The following is a 22,970-nucleotide window of genomic DNA, read 5'->3' as shown; positions in this document are numbered from 1 at the left end:
AAGGATCGTACATACATAGACCGTAAACGATGCGTCGTTCGTACTAGAATGAGAAAAGAAATCAGTCAGACGAAGAAATCCTCCATGTCGAGGAAGTCTGCTTCCCTCCATTCACCACGTCGCAACCCGTCTGTCAGACTCGCGAGGGGAACAAATTCTTATGACTACCACGCACCGCGCTGAACTTTTTGTTGTCCAATCGTGAAGTCGTAAAGGCAGGTTTTTGCAGCTTCGCAAGCCTGTTCGCGAGACCGGGAAAGTTTTGCGGGCCCTCTTGCGGTTGGAGGGATTCATCTACGTCCGGCATATGGGGCGACCACGACCGGATCATCACGAGTACCAGGATAAGCGCCGCGGGCCAGAGGAAGAAACGTCTCGGGCCGCATTCTGCAACCCAGTACATATGTATTTAGATTTGATCACGCGAAGTTCTCTTATGGAAGACTCAACTCGTGTTTCGGCTCCTGCTGTCGAAAGGGGATCGTGTCGGTCTGAATGAGCACTGAGAACTCGCAGATGAAATTTTCTCTCTTTCCACGAGTTCTTTCTAGATCGATCTCGAAATTCCCCCCTATAATCTATTTCTTCCACCATAGCTCTCGACCATAGGGGAGCTGGATCACGCGCGTAGCGGTAAGGATCACCTTATGGCCTCCGATTTTGAAAGAAATCGGGCTGGACCACACAGCCACGGTCCCGGAGGCTTATTTTCACGTGGCTTCCGATGATGGATCCGGATAGCAAATGTGCAAAGGATGATGTTGAGGTACCGAGGAAGATCAAGGCCGCGTACAAGCATGCTTTTCCGGCAGCGGCTATCGAGCCCTCGCCACCTTCCGAAAGAGTGAGAAAAACATGCAGACCCCCTTGTGTCTGATCATATGGATACAGAAGTCCCCGGGATAGATGATGTTTAATTCTAGGACTTGATGAGTAGGTACGTCGGCATCGTACAGTCGTTCTCTGGAAGAGAGACGCGTCGACCCTTGCGCCTGGCGTCACGGTCTATTTGACCGACAACCCCAACAGGGACACAGATCCATCGTAGTCATTACGTTCGAGGACTGCTGACGTTGTGGAGGCGAATCACCAGCGCGACTGACGTCATCGGCTTCAAATAGCCGACTCCAAGCTTCCCACCGCCACTTCCGCCTCGCCGCCTCCGAACTAAGCGAGAGCAGACCGATATACATCGGATTGCGAAAAGTGAAGACAGGAAACTTACGGCTACCTAGTACATGCCCTATCTTTGAGAGGCGAGGGTTGATCTCGGCGAACATTGATCCTCTAAATATCCATGTCCTATTCATTACTACTCGACCATGTGAATCAGGTGCGAGATGGTTTCCGGAAAGACTCCCGTGGGCTCAGGGAGACAGAGAGCCTGTGTTCCTGAAGAGTTCAGACCAAAATTCCTGATGAATGTTCGATATGTCGTCTCCTCGCATTCGGTCAGAGGGACGCTATGCGAAAAATGCAAGCCCGAGCATATCATGACATGTATGCAAAAAAACAAATCACGCTCAGCTTTTTCAACGACGTATCGATCCTGGGGCCCAGCCCTTAAGCAGAGTAAGATCAATTTCACAGCGGTGGCTCTTCTCCGTAGAAGATGAGAGGCTTACTCAGAAGGTGTAACAAGCGCGTGGCTCGCGATGAGCATCCGCCCTCGTTTGTCTTCTAGTATTTCGTACCTGATACCAAGTATCAATCCGCAGATGGGTCGAATTTGCGAAACCGGCATCATATCATTAGAAGCCAGTCTTCGCATTATGCGAGCTTATCTCGCCTCGAATGTATACATTCCTTCAGCGTTCGGTATCGGTAAGCATCGCTTTCTCATTGCCAAGCTCCCGTCCTTCGGCTTCGCCGGTCGTCTGACTCGTTCATATGTTCAGACGCGATCTGACCGGTCGCCCGTTCTGTAAGAGTCTCATTGTCTCTGATTCTGAAGTGCCGCTTGGTGTCTCCGGCGTGCCCCAGGGCAAGATTTGCTGCGTTATTAGATCTTCCGCACGCTACAGATACGCGATGCAGGGTACATAGCTGGAAGACTCTTTCCCCGGACCTGCGCGGTTGGTGAGAACTTTTCTGAGGGGGCTCGGACACAGATCTCAGATCGGCCTCCTAACGCCAGCGAAGAATCGTGGGAAAGTTCTTAACGAGTATTCGATCGGCAGCGACCCCAACCCAACCCAATCAGAACCAATGGCCCTGATGCAACGATTCCACTGACGGCGCAGAGACAACCCGAATGAGCGACCGTGGCTAGAAAATAGGATTCCGGTTAGTGTGGAAAAGACCTCCCGATTCGGTCGCGACCGTCTCCAAAGATCATCGCCATCATCATTGTCCCACTCCCGGCGCAAAACTTCTTCTACGAGGAATTTTCACCCGCTCATTCGAACGAACTCGCGCACGGGGTAGGGGGAAAACTCACGAATGGCATTCCCAACTTACGTTCTCCCTCTGGGAAGAAACCGTCCTGCGAATCGAAGCGCTTCCAAGATCTCTCTGTCGAGGCGAAAGTTGCCGCAGCAGCAGCAGCAGTAGAATCTCCCGCTGGAATCCCTTCCACACGTTAGCGTCATCGTACCGTCGGCTAGCTCAGCGCTTAGCGCGCAGATCCAGTTGGTGCTTGGTCTTGTTCGTGAAGAGGAGTAACGAGGTGCTCGATACGTTTTTACTGTTGTGGAGGTTTGCTCTGCTCAACTCAGAGTTACTCGATAGGGTCTGTTCCCTCGGTTGGGAGTTAAAAACGTGATCTCAGCAGGTTATGGTGAGTGTGGAGCGAGCTGCATTGTTGCTCCCAGAATCGCTCTGTCGTTCGTCGTTTCAGGGACTTCCTGTTGCTTCTTCCGCTGCGTCCAAAGGCTCTTGCGACGCTCGATTAGTTTGTCTGGGAGTGCTTTTCCCTCAAACATTTACAAACATCCAGAAGCGGTTGTCGCCTTCACTGACACCTGCTCTCTGCCTTCTGCCTTCGATCAGCTGATCATTACGAGAGTTCGGACCCGGTTTTCGACAGGGGTGGAGCGACTGGGGACGGGTTGTTCAACAAGCAAATATTATTTTTCGAACGTTCAGAATCTCTGCAGTTGTGCAACGTCTCATCAGTTCGTGTCGGCTTCCGTCGTTATGATTCGAGCTACGCTCTTAGATCTCGATAATTGGACCATATATTTCAGTCTACATAGAGGGTCCCTGCAAAATTCTGAGCGTAAACTCCAGAGATAGGGCAAACTGTGGAATTATCGGTCCCGTTCGAGAATTTGACCCTACCGTGACCAATGGTCCGAGAGCTCCTGAAAAAAGAGACTTCCGTTGTCCCTCCTCCTTCAAGGTCCGAATGGAACGTGGTACGATTTGCATTCGGGATCCCGCTGTCTTCGCGGCTCTTTTCCGAGCTTCTGTTCGGAGGATTCGTGACAATGGAATGCTCCGTCAGGGGCTGTGCGAGACATCCTCAAGTCAACGACTGATTCATTCCGGGATTCCTTACGGAGAGATATACAGAAATCTCCGCACGTCATTCTGGCTGGTCTCTCGACGTGGCGACGGTCTGATTTTCGAGCGGAATGATCATGTCAAATTGAGATCTCGACCCCTCTTTTTTCTCGTCGAGCTTTCGGAGTTGCATTATGAGAGCCAAGAGACCCGATGACATGTCTCGCAGAGATCCTGCGGCTGCATCAACATTGAAGGCTTTACGCAGAGCCAATAGTAAACAAAGGTGTCTGTTCTCAGTGACAAAGCCAAACATCTTGAAATTCGCTCATCGTTCACGCTTCATGTTCCATCACGAGCCTTCAGCGAAAACGAGATCCAGTGTGAATTCTCGAGAAGTATTCTGTAGCCTGGCGGGGGTGCAGGCTCGTTTTCGATCCTCAATTTGTTTAAAAACGTCTCATTTGGCTACCGATACCATGATCGATGTGAACTGACAGACCGGACTTGGCTATACATACTCCTGTAGAGACTCCCGGCACGGTCCGTCAAGCTCACCAAAGCGACGCCGCACCATTCATTCCGTTTAGAAAGTTGTTGGTAACATGATAACATATACACTGTGCATGAGATGTCATTGTGACTCCGAGATCATGCAGTGGTAGTCCGTCAGGTGTAGCTATCGGCCAGGGAGCGTTCATCCAATTTCCCGTAGTGTCTTCCCTCGTCTGCTCATTCGTGCGATCCAAGATACCTAATTCTTTGGAAACGTCTTTTCGATGTATAGATCCGACGTGGAATAATTGATTTTAAAGCCTTGTCGGCGGTGGTTGGCTCGCTGTTGCAATCTCTGTGTCAATGTCGTCCGACTGAGTTTCCGATGGCAACGCATCAATCGTCACTCGTCGCATGGATGACATCTTCGTCGCTGTAGGCTACTTTCACCCAGACCAAATCCTTTCTGCTGTCATTCCATCGTGGCAGCCCTGAGATTCGACGGAATTCGGCAGGACACCGTCGAACTCGCTTGTTCCGCCGAACCCGTCCCTATCGGTTTTTGCATCATCGGATATCCGCAGCTTGGTTTCTGTAACGACCGGTTCTGACAGCGATCCTGTCACGATTTCGCGCTACTCCCCCGTTTTGCCATGATTTGCTTTCTTCTTTTCTCCTCCACCATCCGTTGCCACTTGTTTGAACTACGACCTGTCGATCGCTTGTTACTCACTCACTGAGTCAGTCTCGCTCGCTCGCCCTCGGTTCGATCTTCTGCTGACTGCTGAAAGTGTCATGGCAGCAGCCGACTCAATTTCTGGTGACCTTTAGATCGACCGAGTGTTACAAGTCGGTATCGCTGCAAGCGTTTCGCTTATCGCGCAGCGATAAGATCTGATGGACTCTCCTGAGACGACGACCGGCGGTGGCGGAACGTCCCCTCCTCGGAGTCGTATGCAATGTTGGAACTTATATATAGAAAGTCGATTGGCTGTCTCTATCTGGAGCTATTCCGGGATCTGCTGGGCAGTGGATCCCAAGTCGGCGGTAGTGCGCTGTTCCCCCGAGCGAAAGTATCCATAATGAGTTATTGGTCCGGACGATCCCGTTGATTGATATGACGCACATGAGCTCCCGCTGTTTTTGAGCGAGATTTGAGCATCGATACGAATTCCGAATGGGAGCTGTCGTGGAAAACACGAATGCTTGAAAGTTTTTTCCTTCAATTTCAGATGCCGAGCTAGTATCTCTTTGTTGCTGCGGGTGGCCTCAACACAACGCGTCTAGCGGCCCTCGTAGTGTTGTTACCTACGGCCAAGATGGTGGATCACATGACATCAGCTTTTTTGCACATCGGAGACATTGTCTCTCTCTACGCCGAGAGCACCTGCAATGGCTTCCTCTCCACACTCGGGTGAGCAGGTGATTCCGTCACGAAACGCCACGAAAACGATATTCGATCGTTTGGATTGAGAAGCTTCTAGTTGGAACGCGAATAATGTGCCCGGGACGTTGTCGAGAGATTCCGGGATTAGAAGTTCAGGAAGGAGAAAACAGTATGTCCCAATCCTTGGGCAACCATCAAATGTCTGATAAACTTTGAACCAGGCGAGATCTCGCCCCATTCACGAGCACTGAGGGAGAAGAGGAAAAGCACGGAATTTTCTGTGGAAATCGCTGTCGTACTTGCCGGCTTGGCGAACGGCACCGGGGTGACTTCTTCGGGGGCAAGTGAGCGAGGCGTGCAATGGTAAATGATTCGGATCTGCTCCGAACGGCGTTGCGCGCAGAGAAACTGCTGTCATATACTCTTCGAGCGGCGGGAGACCGCCATCTAGCGCAGCTTTGCTCGGCTGCTTGGAAGTTCTTCGGTAATTATGAAGCGAAAAATCAGCGTAGGAAGAAAAAGAATCAAAAGAAGACTCTCGGTGTTTGACTGAAGTCTCTCCCTCAGTAAGAGAATCAATGCCATCAGCTAATACAGGCTACCTTGATCTTTCGTGGCACGTTGGAAAGGCCAGCTGCAGAGAAAAAATCAGTCAGATCGCTCTTCCCAATTTGATTCTATCGAAGGTAGCTGTCGAAGACGCTACCGACACGATCCCTAAAATGGAATCCCGGTAGGAGCCGGGAAGAAACTTAGCCGGCGGACGGACGCTCGGGCGGGCGGACGAGCCAGCGTGCGTGCCAGCGATCGAATGGGAGCGCGGGCGGCCAAGCGGACATGCGGGGCTGCGCGAGGTGTAGTACCCGTGAAGGCAGCTTGCATTCATTCAGCACTTCCCTTCAGCAGCCGAGAACTGTCGTCTTCAACGGTCTGTGTCGTCGCTACCTGTTCGTATTCGACAGTCAAACACAAATCTGAGTCGATCATTGAGTTGACAAATCGATTATGAGGGATACGATGGATCGGCTGTCGGTTGCTTCGCGCCTTTTCGATTGAGCTCCTTCAGGGCTGCAGAGTCTAGAAGAAGCCAGCTCTCATCCGTCTGCCCATTGATTTGCGTCGGCGATCGGTCGAAATTCCATGAGTACACAAACAAGCGTAAACAGTAGCTGGAAACGAGTTCTTCTCTCAAAATGAGCGGATTCCCGAAACCTTGCTACAGACAGTGTCTGACAGCCATTACCTCGAGAAAATGAACGGCCAGCTTGATGGACGACCACAATGCGGTGGTTTGTCTATTTTGATTTCATGAATCGGATGAGTGGGTCTACAATGAATTTCTTTCACGAGATCTCGTTCGCTACGACATTGAGCACAGTTACTGCGCGAGAATCCGGTTTCAATCAGCTTTCGATGGAGAAGCCTAATTTCTAATCATTCGGTGTCATTTGGGACCGAGCCAACAATACTCGGATTTACGGTCCCATCATTCACGACACTTGATGAATTCATAAGAGGATAGCGATCTACTCTCGGACGGAATAGGCCGGAATGTCCATGACGCCCCGATCCAGGACGCCGCAGATTCTTCGGTGCTGTTCCGCAAGACACACTCCCTTTCGGGGAAGGCTGCTCATCGTCTTGAGTGATCTTTTATCCACCGAGTCTTCTTTCAGTCTCGTCGACGATCGATGTGTCGTCAACCCCGACGGCGGCGACCTCCGGAACCCGCCCAGGAAATTCCGGGACTGTTGTTTCAGAGTGTGCCCGATGAACAGGTGAGACTCGGATGTAAACTACAGGATTCGGATAGATATCAAGTCGGTGGAGCGATCGGCGGAACGGAGGGGGAGTTGCGCTATCACCGCGCAGCGGAACTTGGAGAATGGATCGAAGTTCAACGCTCACGTTCGTCTTTTTAGGTATTCGGCCCAGAAGCAGTTTTGGAAAGCTGCGCAGTCATCCACGTCTTCAAAAGAAACCGAGCCTCTGCTGGTTATGAAGTTGAAGGTCAGTGTTCGCAAAGTCCTCGTTCATGGGAGATTTCATCCGAATGGATTTTGATTTCTCATCCGTTCTTTCGATCCATTTAAACAGCATGCGGCGGACCTCGAGCGGAAGCAAAATGAAACTGAAAATCGAAAAATGGAAGGCACGAAAGTTCAATACGGCCAAGTGATTCAATTACTGCATCTGAAATCGAACAAGTGAGTTCGTGGACTTCAGTTGTGATTTAGCAGGCTTTCAGTCTCACGGATCAGACACGGGAGAAGATCCAGATCAATCAGCGAGTCTGCGTTTCCCTTCCAGGTATCTCACGGTTAACAAACGACTCCCCGCACTTCTGGAGAAAAATGCGATGCGAATGATGCTGGACTCGAACGGCAATGAGGGCTCTTGGTTCTATATTATGCCGTTCTACAAATTGCGTTCAACTGGAGATAATGTCGTCGTTGGCGACAAAGTGATTCTCATGGCCGTCAACGCTATGCAGCCTCTTCACGTGTCAACTTACGAGCTGCTCGATCACCCCGGGTGTAAAGAGGTTGGAAAAGCGTCATCAATCATTTAGTGGAATCAAAACAAGCTTATTCATTTTCTGCGTAATCCGGCATCCATTACAAAAAACGGCGGAATCTTCAATCATATGCTGATTAAAGGGATCCTTGCGTGAATCCAGGTGAACGCTGTTTCTGGGTCGGAGACCGGTCAGACATCGTGGAAAATCTCCCTTTTCATGGATTATACTGAGAACATCGAGGACGTCCTGAAAGGTGGTGACGTCGTGAGGTTATTTCACGCTGAACAGGAAAAATTCCTCACGATGGACGAGTTCAATAAGAAACAATACGTTTTCCTGAGGTAATTTCAAATGCAATGAACGGCTCGAGAAAGATCCAAACCCTTGTCCATCCCCGCTCAAGCACTCTCTGTCGCAGAAGGCCCCTCCAAGGGGTTCTGCGAGCTGATTCGAGCCTCTTGGAAGTTTGACCCTTCAGCTAAGCTCTTCCCTGAAAGCCGCGCCATGGCCGACGCCGCTTTTTCTTCTAACCGGCATTATCCAAAATTTAGGAAGCCGAGATTCGGATGCGGTACTGACACGCCTGGGGGCTATGAATTGAGAATCAGTCCCGCTACCGGCATCCTTCGTCTCCGGCATGAGTTCTAGTCGATGTTGCAAATGTGTGTGTCGAGATTCGCGATCGGAGGCGTCGCCGGAATTCCGCATCTGCGTGTGCAGAAACCAAAACCTCGAAGGGCCAAGCGCAATCAATGGCCGAAGAGCCAAGCGCCATCTATGGCCGAGGAGCCGTTCCCGTCTTTCGGGAGTTCGGGTGACGAAGTTTGATTCCCTCAGGCTTCGAAATTCAACGAACTCGTAGCGTGAATAGCGACAAGCCTTTTCCCCTATCTCCTCCCGTGACAATCGTGCCCGAAACCTAATCGATCGAGCTCGATTCCTTGGGGATAAACAATTCCCCTTCTCTCGCCGCAGAACCACGGGCCGAACAACAGCAGCCGCGGCAACAAGCTCCAAGGCTCTCTGGGAGGTGGAAGTAGTGCAATACGATCCCTGTAGGGGAGGCGCAGGGCACTGGTCCAGTCTCTTCAGGTTCAAACACTTAGCGACGGGGCAGGTGAGCTGATTTCAGAATGATTGCCATCCTTAATCTCCCCGCTGCGTTGCTCGGGAGCTCCCGGTTCCAACTTTCGTGCTCCGATTTTCCAGTACTTAGCCGCCGAGGTCGACGACGACGAGACGCCAGACGTCATGCGCACGAAGCTGCGAGGAGGCGATTCGAACCACCTGTACAGACTTGTGGCCGTTACCGATGACATGGATGCGAGCACGGTGTTTGAGTTGGATCCGACCACCCTCACGCGCAACGACGGTCTGGTCCCTCAGTCGTCTTACGTACGACTCCAACACCTGTCGACCTCGTCGTGGGTTCATTCTACCATGATACCAATCGACAAAGATGAGGAAAAGCCCGTGATGATGCGGGTCGGCTGCGCGTGCGTCAAAGAAGACAAAGAGGCATTCGCAATCGTCCCTGTGTCAGCCACGGAGGTCCGAGATCTCGATTTCGCTAACGATGCTTGCAAGGTACGGAAGGACCGTAGTTCGATGGAATTCGTAGTCCTTCGGAAGTGAACGATGATTAGCAAAGGATCGAGTATTTTCTTTGCTCCGATGCAGGTGCTCCAGAAGATTGCAGCCTCGATCGAGAGCGGAGAATTCGCTCAGAACGAACGGAAAACTGCCACGCAACTACTTCAAGAGGTAAAAACCCAATTAACATAAAATCGGAGAAACGTCGACTCATGACGATCAATGTTGTCCTATGCGAGGCTTCCGGGGTCGATAACTTTCTATTGTGATTAAGAATTTCTGCGTGATAATTCTCGTTTAGTGGGGCTCGTTCCGCGGGAAGCGGGGGCAGCATGCTCGGACTGGGATGCGATAGGGGAGATGTGTACAAGCAATCAGCGTATCCAGGGTCTCGGCGTTAATGATGGAATATAATCGAAGCACTAAACCTGGTGGCAGCCCGTGAAACTGCATCGACAGAGGGGCATCCGATTTTATTGGATCGGGGAAAGGGAGGAGCTTCTCGATCTTTTCCATCAACTCCGGGAACGTACCGGACGAGCTTCCGCAATCCTCTGTCGTCGTCGCTATCGCTTAAAAATGTGGCTTGGGTCCGCGGTCGAATCACGAACATTCCGACCAGGAGTTAAAACCGATTGTTGTCCGAAACCCCCTGAACTCCGTGAAGCACTGAAGTTGCATGTCCTCGCTGCGTCGCTTTGCATGTGTTGAGCCTCATAATGCATTGACCTCTAGGTGTGTTCGCAGATCATCTACTTCACTGCGAATCAGGAGAACGATCCCAAAAAGGGTGACGCTCTCGAGCTGACTGTCCATGACCCGAATCGGGAACGGCAGAAACTGCTCAGGGAACAAAACATTCTTAAGCAGCTGTTCAAAATTCTGCAAGCTCCGTTTAACGAAGACAGACCTGGTAGGTGCTCGGTAGGGAATTTCCAACGCCGTCGATAACAATCAGACGCGATCAGATGGATGGATGCTTCCTCGTTGATCAGAATGAATCCCCGTACGCCGGCCGTCGAGAGGATCATCGAATCCGGGAGAACACCTTCCAAGAGGACTCCGAGAGTCGTTCCCAGTCGGATGGAGGAACGGACGGACGGGCGGGCAGGCAGGCGGGATGGAGAACGCCTGTAGAACAAAAAAATATGAAATCTTGCAGGTGGGCCGATCCTACGGATGGAGGAGCTGCAGGACCCGCGGCACGCTTCTTACAAGCACATTTGCCGTCTGTGCTACCGAGTGCTCCGATTGTCGCAGCAGGAGTACCGAAAAAACCAGGAGTACGTAGCGAAATGGTTCGGCTTCATGCAGAAGCAGATCGGCTACGACGTCTTAGCCGAAGACACCATAACGGCTCTGCTACACTCAAATAGAAAACTGCTCGAGAAGCACATTGGCGCATCCGAAATCGAAACTTTCGTGTCACTGGTTCGGAAGAACCGTGAATCGCGTTTTCTCGATTACCTCTCTGACCTTTGCATATCAAAACGCGTGGCGATACCCGTCACGCAGGAGTTGATCTGCAAGAGTGTGCTTAGCGATCAAAACTCCGACATTCTCATCGAGACCAGGTGCGCATCTGGAATCGCTTCTCGAGCGAACATAACATCCGGAGACTCTCGGTTTCGGAGAAGGAATAAAATTGGTTCCGCATTTCAGAATGGTCCGGAGTCAAGTCGAAGTGGAGCTCGCCGTCGACTCACGCAGGAACCTCGATCCTCTTTTGACCATCGAGGAGGACGACGAGGTTTACCTCACTTGGGATAAGGGCGAACGCAGTAAAGGCATCATACAATTAGCGCAGGCAGCGAAACAGTACCTTGAAAAGCCTGACGGGCATGTGGACGCCGAGGAAGATGCCCGCATCCTTGACTATTATCGGCATCAGCTGGACCTTTTTTCGGGAATGTGCTTGGACAGACAATATTTGGCTATCAATAGTCTCTCGACTATACTTGACGTAGATCTGATACAGAAGTGTATGGCCGATGAGAATCTGCCATACGATCTGCGAGCTGCGTTCTGCCGTCTTATGCTTCACATGCACGTAGATCGCGATCCGCAAGAGCAAATCCAGCCCGTGAAATATGCACGACTCTGGAGTGATATCCCAAAGCAACTTTCCATCGAAGAGTACGTATTCTTCAACAATTTTGAGATGGATCGGAAGCGCGTCCCGTTTCATTTATCTGGTCATTTCTGTTGTTCCGTTCACAGTTATGACGCCAACAAGAACACGGACATTTCGAAGAAAGAAGAAGTACAACGAAAATTCAAAAAGACGATCACCTTCGTCGAAGACTACTTATGCAACGTCGTTGGACACGTGTGGTCGTTCCACGATCGGGAACAGAACAAGCTCACGTACGAAGTGGTGAAACTGGCTCGGGAACTTATCTATTTCGGCTTCTACTCCTTCAGCGATTTGCTCCGTTTGACAAAAACTCTCCTCGGGATTCTCGACTGCGTTCCCGATACCACAGTTCCAACCCTGACAGGTCTGTGCCGCGACTGATCCTCGGAGGGGAGCTTATGGAGCTGTTGTGAGCTCCGGTTTGATTTCGATAATTTCGACGATTCCGCTATTCGCAGATCAAACGACGAATCTCGACTCAATACTGAACACAAACCTGGCGAGCAAATCCAGCACTCCAATGGGGGCTACGCCGTCTGCGATCGGAGCTCTCCAACCGTCAGCGAAGGATACCCTCGTCATGGACACAAAACTCAAGATCATTGAAATTCTCTCGTTCATCCTAGATGTCAGACTCGACTACAGGTGATTCTTGAAGATGTCCCGTCCACCGGATGTTCTCCCAACGAGCAATAGTTTATACAGTGCCGCCAGGTAGCATTGCAGACGTTTTTCTTTCCTGATGCATTCTATTGCTACTGCAGGATAACGGGACTGCTCACAATTTTCAAGCGCGAATTCGACGATTCGCATGATAAAAACACCACCGACGATACCCTGACCATCGGGGACAAGGGCATGGATATGGCGAAAATAGCCAAAGAGGCCGAAGCGATATTCGGGGGCACAACGGATACCGCTGAAGTAGATTTGGATGGACACGGTGGACGAACTTTCCTCCGGGTAATTCCTCCGAGTCTCTGTTGACGCGCATGAATCGTCATCGAACGAACTTCCTTCCAACCAGAGTGTCAATCTTCCAGGTGCTGCTGCATCTCACGATGCACGACTATCCGCCTCTGGTGAGCGGTGCCCTGCGCCTACTGTTTCGCCATTTCAGTCAACGGCAAGAGGTACTCCAAGCATTCAAACAAGTACAGTTGCTCGTTTCGGATCAAGATGTGAAAAACTACAATCAGATCAAAGTCGATCTCGATGATCTGCGACTACTCGTTGAGAAAAGCGAACTGTGGGTGTACAAGGCACGCTCTCAGCAACATCAGTCTCTGTTGACTCCCAACGGTCCTCTCGCCAACGCTATGCTGGTTCCCGCCAAGGTCAATATTGGATAGTAGACCTCTCTGCCTCCTAATAATGCAGGGAGTTCTCCTCTTCCTTCATGTTCGAGATGATTCCACCGAGCTGGACGAAACATTTTCAATGCCCGCGATATTTTTCCTCCCCCAGGGTCCTCTAAAAATCCAAGAAGACGGAGAGGAGAAGAAGGAGGAGACCAACCTCTCAAGAAGACCCCGAACTCCCAATGGAGTCCCGCCAGATACCCCAGAAATCCACGGAGTGAGTGAATCGATCGGTTTTTGCGCCCGCGGAACCTGTCTAGGAGGGTCGTCATCACCACCTCAAATTTTCTCAGGAACTTCTCGCCGCCAATGTGGGCTCTCCCATCGATCTCAATCACGGCCCTCAGTTGGATGAGCATCAGCAGGAGAATTACAAAAAGATCCAGCAGATTCTATTGAGGTTGACGAATCTCTGTTATCAAGATAAGAGCTCACCGGTCAACAAGAAGAAGCACGAACAGAGATTACTCCGGTAAGCGGGACCATCATCTAGGAGGGAGCTTGAAAATATTGCGGTATCCGGCTGTTTGTGCATTAGAACGGGAAATTCGACACGATTTCACTTGGGATTTCTCTTCATTTACCTGCAGAAACATGGACGCGCAAGCAGCGGTTCTGGATCTGCTCGCTATCCCCTTCGAGAAGAAGGACGATCTCCGCATGATGGAATTGATGAGATTGGCTCATAACTTCTTACAACATTTTTGCCGGGGAAATCACTATAACCAGGCACTTCTGCATAAAAAACTGGAGCTTTTCCTCAATCCGGGCGTGAGTAAAGTCTCCCAATCTTCCCGAAAAGTCATGAGGAAGAAATCCCTGCTAGGCCCTGGTTCCCGAAACAATGACTCTGCTAAGGCAGTCTTCCGCTCCACAGCTCCTGGAAGCTCAGTCGATGTGTGCAATTTTCAATGATAATCTCTCCTTATGCAACGAAGTCACAGAGAGTGTCGTGCAGCATTTCGTGCATCTGATAGAAACACACGGGAAACATGTGCAATATCTCAAATTTCTGCAAACGATCGTCAAAGCGGAGGGTGCTTACAATAGGAAGTGTCAAGACATGGTCATGCAGGAGGTAAGATTGATTCCGTTCCCTCGGCCTCGCCCTACATTCCCCAGAGACGTATCATCTTGCCGGAATCGCAATACCAATTTTAATATCGCTGTCGATTTCTCAGTTGGTTAACGCGGGCGATGAAGTGCTTATATTCTACAACGAAAAGAATAGTTTCCCCGAGCTCATCAAGATGATGAATGATCCCAAGCTGCGCAACGACGACGCTGGCTCCCTGCGGTATCATATTCAATTGGTGAAACTGCTTGCTGCCTGCACCGAAGGTGTGTTAGACGTATGGGGAAGAAATTCATACGAGGTCCCAGAATCGACTCCCGCGTCGGGGAACCGTTTCCTCGCTCTCCCGATTTGATTTTTGCTTCTTTTCTAGGGAAAAACGTAGTCACAGAGATAAAATGTCATTCGCTCCTGAATTTGGACGACATTGTCCGGGTAGTGACACACGAGGGCTGTCTTCCCGAAGTCAAGGAGGCTTACATCAACTTCTTATCGCACTGTTTCATTGATACTGAGGTCGAAATGAAAGAAATATACACGAGTCACCACATCTGGACGCTTTTCGAAAGTTTCCTGAAAGACATTGCCAAAGTGTCGGCGAAGGGATATAGAAAGTGAGTTTCACTCGGGCCTTGGAAGGATGTCTCCTCCTCCTAGCAGGTAGCGAGATCATGTTCGGTAGGCACAGAATTGATATAAATGGAGTCCCTCTACAGCGACGATCAACTGCTTGAAAACTACGTCACCAGCTCGGTCATGAACATAGTGACAACCTTCTTCAACTCTCCCTTCTCCGAACAATCGGCGGGAGTGCGGGTGAGCTCCTTCGATCTGACTGAGAAAAATATAAGGAGAAGCAACTCCTCTTCTCGCGAGGTGAAATGTCCTAAATCACCGAATTCCGCTCACAGACGCATCAAACTATTTTCATCCAATTGATGCGCGCATCGCATGAGTTGACGCAGGCGCACTGGGTCAGCATCCCCCAAAAGATGAACATCGAAACCTGCATCAAGACGTTATGGGACATCGGTACGTACCCGGTTCCGGAACACCACGGAGCGTTCCCGTCGCGAATCCTCATGACGCATGTCATCTCTTCACTTCGATTCCTGCTGATGATGCTTGACTTGCAGCAAAAAAGCGAGGAATCGCTGTCCCCGTGGATCTGGAGGCCCAGGTGGCCTCCCTCTTCGACAAAACCGCGGCAGCCTCGAAGCAGGCAAGAGTCTGGGTTGCGCGAGCACGGAAAGACAACGCGTCAGGACCGCCTAGTCCCCAAATCGTGGCGCCGCAAGCCTTCGGAAAAAGTTTCGAAAGGTATTTCGCCCTTCCTTTACGTTCATGGGTGGGAGTAATCAGATGTGGGATACTATCGATTCCCGGATCAGCAACGGACCTCTACGGAGATTTTTCGCGGGGCAATGGTGTCTCGCATCTTGCCGTCGGAAACACAATCTAGTGTACCAATGGTGATCCAGATTGAGTGTTACAACGACTTTTATTTGCACGCTCACATTGGATGGCTCAGTCCCAAATCAATAGATGAGCCCGATTATTTCACAAGGTAATCTTCGCACGCCTGCGTTATTCCATGCGCTGAAGTCCACCGTCCGCTTCAAGTCCGTCCACGCTTCCCGCTCGATCGCTGTCAGTGTGTGATTGGGAAGAAATGCTCTAAACTAATTATTCAATTCACAGACGCACCAGTCCGCCCGGGAGTATGTCGAAGACGACTCCGAGCGACAGGACTATAATCGAAGTTCTTCAAGTAAGTCCTGCGTGCGCATCGACTGCCGGAGCCGACTCCCCATTGAAACTTGAATCCTTAATGGTGTGAAATCGCTTCCCCAGGAAATCGTGTGCCTGCTAGAAGACCAGTTGCGTCCTCTGGTCCAGAGCGAGTTATCGGTGCTCGTTGATGTCCTCCATCATCCCGAACTTCTCTTCCCGGCAAACACCGACGCCAGAAGGAGGTTCGATACATATGTAAAATGTGTAAATATTCAGAGCTCGATCAGAACTCCCCTGCTGTTTGGGACTCCAATGATTGATATTAACGTATCGCCGACGTTGCGCCCCAGGTGCGGTTCGGGCGGCTTCATCTCGAGGTTGATTCGTCACACGGAGCGACTCCTGGAGGAAAAAGAGGAACAGCTCTGCGTGCGAGTCCTCCAAACTCTCAAAGAAATGATGTCATCCCTGGACTCGGACTACGGCGATAAGGTACGCGTTAATATCTCTGGCGAGAACTAGCTGATAAGCTCGTCGATCGAATATTTCCGACATCAGTGGAGAGGGTCCATGGGGGATTGGACTTACTCGAGAGATGAGTCGACGAGCCTGCGACGATTTCCATAAATGCTAATGTATACGTTTCACGCTGCTATCAATCGGATCAGATTGATCAGAAGCTTCTAACGCAAAAAGAACTGCTTGACATCAAGAGGGTGAGATTAGGTGTTGAATCCGTTGGTAGAGAGGCGGGAGAACAAAATAACAGAGCTCTCCTGAAAATTTCGAGCTTCTCGGTTGAACGCTATGTGGCAATCGCTTATCTCTCCCTTGTAGGGTGAGCAACTGCGGGAAGCTCTTCTCATGCGTTACTTCGGGAAACGACCCGTAAGCGGGACTCGTGGTGAAGGAAGCAACGCCATGGGAGCATCGTCGGCTTCCGGTGGTCTCAACTCTAATCGACCTCTCAGGTATGCCTCCTCCCCGTCTACACTCCTTTTCGCCCCTCCGGCCGTCACCGCATTTTTCGCAACACCGCGTTTCATCGACAGCCGCACCGAGGTGCAATGCCATCTCGACCGAGAGGGCGCTTCTAATCTTGTGGTGGAGCTCATCATGAAGAACCCGTCGCACAAAATTTTCGTTGAGACTGTGGAACTGGGGATCGCACTGCTCGAAGGTGGAAACAGTGTCATCCAGCAGTCGGTGCTCAACAAGCTCATCTCAGGCAACTCTCCAGAGAAGTTTTTCAAGGTACTCCTCCGGGCTCTAAGTACATACAAACTATAGGTAATCATAAGTGTTCATTGCTCCTATCCCTTGGTGACATCGTGTGTTCCGACTCATTCAAGGTGTTCAATGAGAAATTCGCCAAAGCTCAGCAGGAAATCAAAAACACTGTGATGGTCTCAACTGTTGACGTTCACAAGACCAGCAGTGGATCGGCCGGAAGCAAGGATACGAAAGGTAGGAGTGTTGCGAAGGAGTGTAATCCTCCTATCAGCTTCTCGGTAGAAGGAGGCTAATCTCCACGTTTCTGCGACCCACAGAGAAGAAAAACCATGCGGCGATGTCGAATGGTAAAATCGTCGTCAACGAAGAGTTGAAACAGGAATTGGAGGAGGCCGCACAGGATGCTTCAAAGGGTTACGCGCAGATAAAGCAATCTGGCGCCGTCGTTGGCGTCGGGACCGCCGTCGACACGGACCCGAATCCTAGCAGTGAGTTCCCTCCCCTACGGTTCCGTAAGCAGGAGATACAGGATGGAAGACCGAGGCTTCAGGATCTGAAAGAATAGGGGGTTGACCACTTCAATAATCGAATTCCAGTGCAACTTTCTCTGGTGGAAGAGCACACGGAGCCTAAAGCCGGTCAGAAGGAAGATGAACCGAAACTACATCAGAACATCTCTGTCATGCAACCAGTTCTTCGCTTCTTGCAACTGCTCTGTGAAAATCACAATCAAGCTCTCCAGAACTTCCTTCGCTCACAAAGCAACAAACACAACTACAATCTGGTTAGTTTCTCTTGCTGATCGTCGTTCCGATTCGTTCGCGATCTCTTCATGACTGCTTAGCCAAATCGTCTTCCGAATACCAGGTGTCTGAGACGCTCATGTTCTTGGATTGTATCTGCGGATCAACAACCGGAGGGCTCGGTTTGTTGGGTCTGTACATCAACGAGAGCAACGTTGCTCTCGTGAACCAGACTTTGGAGACCCTTACCGAGTACTGCCAAGGACCTTGCCACGAAAACCAGGTAAGGCTCGACGAAGCCTCCAGAAAGATCATCTGTAATAATAATGGCTTCGGATCAATCCTTACTACGGACCCCTGATCTTTTTCTCACGTTCCCATTCCTCTCGAAGAACTGCATCGCGATGCACGAATCCAACGGCATCGACATCATCATCGCGTTGATTCTCAACGATATCAACCCGCTCGGGAAGAAACGGATGGATCTCGTTCTCGAACTCAAGAACAACGCATCGAAGCTCCTCCTGGCCATCATGGAGAGCCGAGGAGCGGACCTGGAGAACGCCGAGAGGATTCTCTACAACATGAGTCCGAAGCAGCTGGTCGACGTCGCCTGCAACGCCTACCACCAGGACGAAGAGGATGACCTCGACGACGACCTCGACGGGAATCTTGATGCCGACTCGGCAACGGACGATACCGGAGTCTCGCCAAAAGAAGTCGGTCATAACATCTACATTCTCTGTCATCAGCTCGCTCAGCACAACAAAGAATTGGCGGCTTTGCTCAAACCTAATGAGCAAGATCAGGATCCCAAAGTCTGTCTGGCGCTCAAGTATTATGCGAGTCACACAGCCCAGATCGAAATCGTCCGACAGGACCGGACGATGGAACAGATAGTATTCCCCGTGCCGCAGTTGTGCGAGTTCCTCACGCGAGAAACGAAAACCTCTGTCTACCATACGACAGAACGCGACGAACAAGGCAGCAAGGTTTCGGACTTTTTCGACAAGTCCGACGATCTGTTCAACGAGATGAAGTGGCAGAAAAAACTCCGCAGCCAGTCCATGCTGTACTGGGTGTCTCGACACATGACCGTCTGGAGCACGGTCTCGTTCAACTTGGCGGTGCTAATCAACGTGCTCGTCGCGATTTTTTACCCATTTTCAAAGGCGGCTGAATTGACGCCGCACTTGGCGGGACCCAGCTGGTTCTTTTTACTGGCGTCGATGGGTCTCGTGTTGTTGGTTCCGCGGACAGCGTCGGTGCGAACGTTCGCGGTCGCACTCGTCGTGCGATTGATGTATTCGATGGGTCTCTACCCGACGTTGATGTTATTGGGCGCGTCGAACGTCCTTTTCAGCGGAGTTCACCTAGTCTCGATCATGGGTAATCACGGAACGTTTACCAAGAGCGCCGGTCAGATCTTGACCGACCTCGAACTTCTCTACCACGTCGGATACCTGATGGTGTGCGTTTGTGGACTCTGCGTCCACCCTCTGATCTACAGCGTTCTCCTTCTGGACGTAGTCTATCAAGAAGAGACGCTTTTGAATGTGATAAAATCAGCGACGAGAAACGGCAGGTCGATCCTGCTCACAGCGGTTCTTGCACTCATCCTCGTCTATCTCTTCTCCATTGTCGCATTCCTGTGGTTCCGCGACGATTTCCTCATCGAAGTCGATAATCCTCAGGACGACAGGATGATGGGCTCACCGATCACCACCTCTGCACCGCCATCTCTGAACACGAACTCAGCCATCACCGACTACCTCAAGAACCTCCACGCCGACGCCAGCTTCTGCGTGCGGAAACAAGCCGGAGAGCCTCCGGACTGCGATAGCGATATCACGGATTCGATAATGGACGCTGTTCGACGAGCTCGCCTGGGCGAGAACTCCGAGCAGTCGTCCGGTGACGGGCAGAGCGCGCCGGCCGAACAGGTAGAGGAGACGGTGAAGGAGCGTGCGTGCGACTCTCTTTTCATGTGCATTGTGACAACTTTGAACCATGGACTACGCAACGGTGGAGGTATCGGTGACGTTCTCCGGCCGCCAAGCAGCCAGGAACCGCTGTATTTTTTCCGTGTGGTTTACGATCTGATGTTCTACTTCATCGTGATTGTCATCGTTCTCAATCTGATATTTGGTGTGATCATTGACACGTTCGCTGATCTTCGTTCCGAAAAACAGCAGAAAGAGGAAACGCTCAAGAACACGTGCTTCATCTGCGGTCTTGAAAGAGCCGCGTTCGACAACAAAAGCGTTAGCTTTGAAGAGCACATACGCAACGAACACAATCTTTGGCAGTACCTCTATTACATCGTCCTCATCAAGGTCAAAGGTAAATTAGCTGAGAAGTCTCCGTTCCCGGAGCTCGTGATCTCCCACCATGAATATTCCGCATGTCACTTCGGTGTGTGAATGATAATTCATGCTCCGTCCCCCAGATCCCACGGAGTTTACGGGCCCGGAGAGTTACGTGGCCTTAATGATCAAGGAACGGAACTTGGATTGGTTTCCTCGAATGAGAGCCATGTCGTTGGCGGCCGACGACGCCGAGACCGAACAAAACGAGATGCGGGCAATGCAAATTCAACTGGATCAGACTCAGAAACTACTCCTCACAGTCACACAGCAGCTGAGCGACGTCAAAGAACAGGTTTGTGAATTATATCAAAATCGTTTTACTAGGATTGAACGGCTCCATCCCTTCACCGTTTGATCACCATTCGTTGTCTCGTCATGGCATTACTAGCGGATAATCAATCGACGCACAGTTGCGGTGATGCGTGAACGATAGTAAATGCTTCGCGGAGAAGCGAAATTAGAGATGATTGAAAGATTTCTCGCGGATCTGCACAGGTTCGTGCCCGCTGGACGCACCGCCATGCCGCGAATTCTTCAGATCATCTGAAGCATGAAAATTTCCACAAATCCCGGGCCGGAACCTTTCTTAAGATACCCCGTTGTCAAACTCTTAAAGATATCAAAGCCGATAGGAACAGTGAGTGAGAGAGCGCTTGGGTGTTCACGTGATCATTGACGTCTACATCGCCGAGGTTTGTCTCGGAACCCGTTCAGAGCTGATGTATGGCATGCACGAGGAGAGTCATGGCCATGGCCCTCCTCCTCCTCCTCTAATTGCATGGTGCCAGGGGAGCATGATCTAGTGCTCTGATTGTGTAGCTTTCCGGAGGATCTCTCCACGATGGTTATGAATACGTCTCTCGAATTCGCTTCGATCTACGCTTGGCAGTGAATGTCGGTGGGATCGGTGGTTGCGATAGTCGTTCGTGTATTCTAAGGATCTTTCTCGCACCAGTTATCGGAGAGCCGGAAGCAGCGGCAGAGACTCGGTCTGTTCAGCAGTCCGATCCGTGGACCCACCCACAACCCGAACGCGAGCGCTTTCCTTCAATCTTCGAATATGTCGGGAGAAGGCAACTGACCTCGAAGAAAGTCTATGGTTTCGAGCACCCCGATCTTCTCGCCGATCGATCCCCGTGGACCGAGAGACCCCGTGGGGATCCGACCTCTACAGCGCAGCCCGTCGTCGGAACCTGTCGATGCCTCCAGCAACCGACCCGTGTGGCTTTTCGCGGCGGTTTCGATCACCATCCTTTACGCTTCCGGGTTCTTCACCGGTCCCCGCTGATCGGGCGACGTGGACGACGTCCGGTTCCGATAGCCGTAGCATTGCCAGCCCGCGCTCTTAGAGTCAATGTATACACTTGTTGATGCTGAGGTCTTTGCGGCCCTCGTGATCGTCGTCGTCGGCGATGACTCTGAGGCGCCCGTCGTAAATGCGGATGAGAGCTTGAGATATCGATTTTTCTGATCAAGCATATCGCCTTGATAACAATTGTTGCTGCTGCTGTGAACTCGTCCCGGGTTACAGGAGCGCACGCCGCGCTGCGAATCTTCTCTGGGAACACTTTAGTTTTGTTGAGATTTTAGGTAGGACTTGCCCCATCATGATCCTTATCTTCGGCATCCTCTATTCTGGACTGAGCGAAGAACCGGGATCTCGATACGGAACGGGCTAAATCCCGAGGTTTGAGCATCGGAGAACTCTCTGAGGTCTTCATGGTACGTTTTAGTCGGTGTGGTACATTTCGCCGAAAATCAGGATCGAAGATCCCGGGCGGTTTAGTGATCGGGTGATTTCCGTGCAAGATAGTACAAGATCTGTTTTTGTGCTCCTCTTATTCGTCCGAGATATGCTTCCGCAAATAGTGTTTGTCTCCTCATTCCGGTCTCTATACAATTGCATAGATCTGTCGCGGACGGAATCAATATCCGAGAGTACCAGCGTTTGTCGATTTTTTGAGTACGTGCAATAATATCCAGCTTAGGATCACATGTATGTATATACAGTTTGATATATTTACGTTGCAATAAAACCTATTTACGGATGTTCGAAAGCCTTATGAGATCTTCTTCTTCTTCTCCATCCGACTCGACCCCGTTTTCATGATCGAGAACATCGATTCCCAACTCGCAACCCCTCCCCGTGGAGGCTCCCCATCGGTCGCTTCGTTCGGCGACCTCTCTTCGAAGGAACGAGACGACGGCAGTTCGAAAAATCCGATCCACCCGACCCGGAGAGGTTCGATCCCCTTCGGCGAAATCCAAAATACCTCAAGGCTGCGATCCACCGTCGGCTGCCGAAAATTCGTGCATCCTCGGTAATCGATCCGGATCTATGACGCAATATCAGTAGAGTAGGATCGTCGTTTCAGTTTACTCTATGGCTGTTTTACCTCCTACGGAGACCGGATCAGCGCAGTGGAAGGCACTGCGAGCGACCATGTGCGAGTTTTCCGAGGCGATCTTTTTCAGCCTTCCAGCGGCTCGCGCTCCAGAAATCGCGCGCGCATTGTACGCGCATTCATGACCACTATCTCGGATCTCAGGCGGGTCCCCGAAGCTTGTTATTCGATCAGACATCGCCTTGAATCTGCTGACTCCTGGATCCTAGGCGTTGTCGACTTTCCCTTGAGCCAGCAAAACCGCGAAATCCGCTGAACGCAGCGCATATGGAGGGTCAGGAACTCGTCTCTGGAAGAGGCTGGCGCTCGCTCTGAACTTCTATCCGAGCTCATTGATTGCCCCGCCCCTTTTTAGGTTTCGTCCAACTGTGCGTGCCTATCACAAGTCATCTTTCCCCCGGAAATCTCCGGAGAGGCTCTCGTGCGCCTCCCGCGTCAATTAGGCTCTTCACCGCTCGATATTATTCGAT

General features: G+C 51.0%; 1 protein-coding gene across 1 annotated transcript; it reads left to right on the top strand.

The window, feature by feature from the left end:
• Window positions 1-5,261: 5,261 nt before the first annotated feature.
• Itpr (Inositol 1,4,5,-trisphosphate receptor) lies at window positions 5,262-21,176 on the top strand. Its single transcript, XM_029112685.1, has 38 exons — window positions 5,262-5,356; window positions 7,006-7,107; window positions 7,252-7,339; window positions 7,427-7,536; window positions 7,640-7,874; window positions 8,010-8,191; window positions 8,826-8,967; window positions 9,060-9,437; window positions 9,531-9,614; window positions 10,179-10,356; window positions 10,606-11,017; window positions 11,106-11,579; window positions 11,664-11,944; window positions 12,039-12,225; window positions 12,345-12,543; window positions 12,624-12,917; window positions 13,048-13,158; window positions 13,235-13,413; window positions 13,532-13,712; window positions 13,819-14,019; window positions 14,123-14,282; window positions 14,390-14,630; window positions 14,733-14,832; window positions 14,928-15,048; window positions 15,153-15,336; window positions 15,548-15,583; window positions 15,718-15,787; window positions 15,871-15,992; window positions 16,101-16,242; window positions 16,419-16,466; window positions 16,588-17,004; window positions 17,103-17,223; window positions 17,301-17,471; window positions 17,580-17,767; window positions 17,851-18,009; window positions 18,119-20,069; window positions 20,176-20,387; window positions 21,051-21,176. The coding sequence occupies exons 1-38, from the start codon at window positions 5,262-5,264 to the stop codon at window positions 21,174-21,176; spliced, it is 8,682 nt and encodes a 2,893-aa protein (XP_028968518.1).
• Window positions 21,177-22,970: the final 1,794 nt, after the last annotated feature.

The sequence above is a fragment of the Galendromus occidentalis genome, unplaced genomic scaffold (assembly GCF_000255335.2).
Source record: "Galendromus occidentalis unplaced genomic scaffold, Mocc_1.1 scf7180000077524, whole genome shotgun sequence".
Taxonomy (NCBI): domain Eukaryota; kingdom Metazoa; phylum Arthropoda; class Arachnida; order Mesostigmata; family Phytoseiidae; genus Galendromus; species Galendromus occidentalis.
The sequence above is the reverse complement of the archived record's forward strand: the minus strand, read 5'-3'. Positions and strand labels throughout refer to the sequence as shown.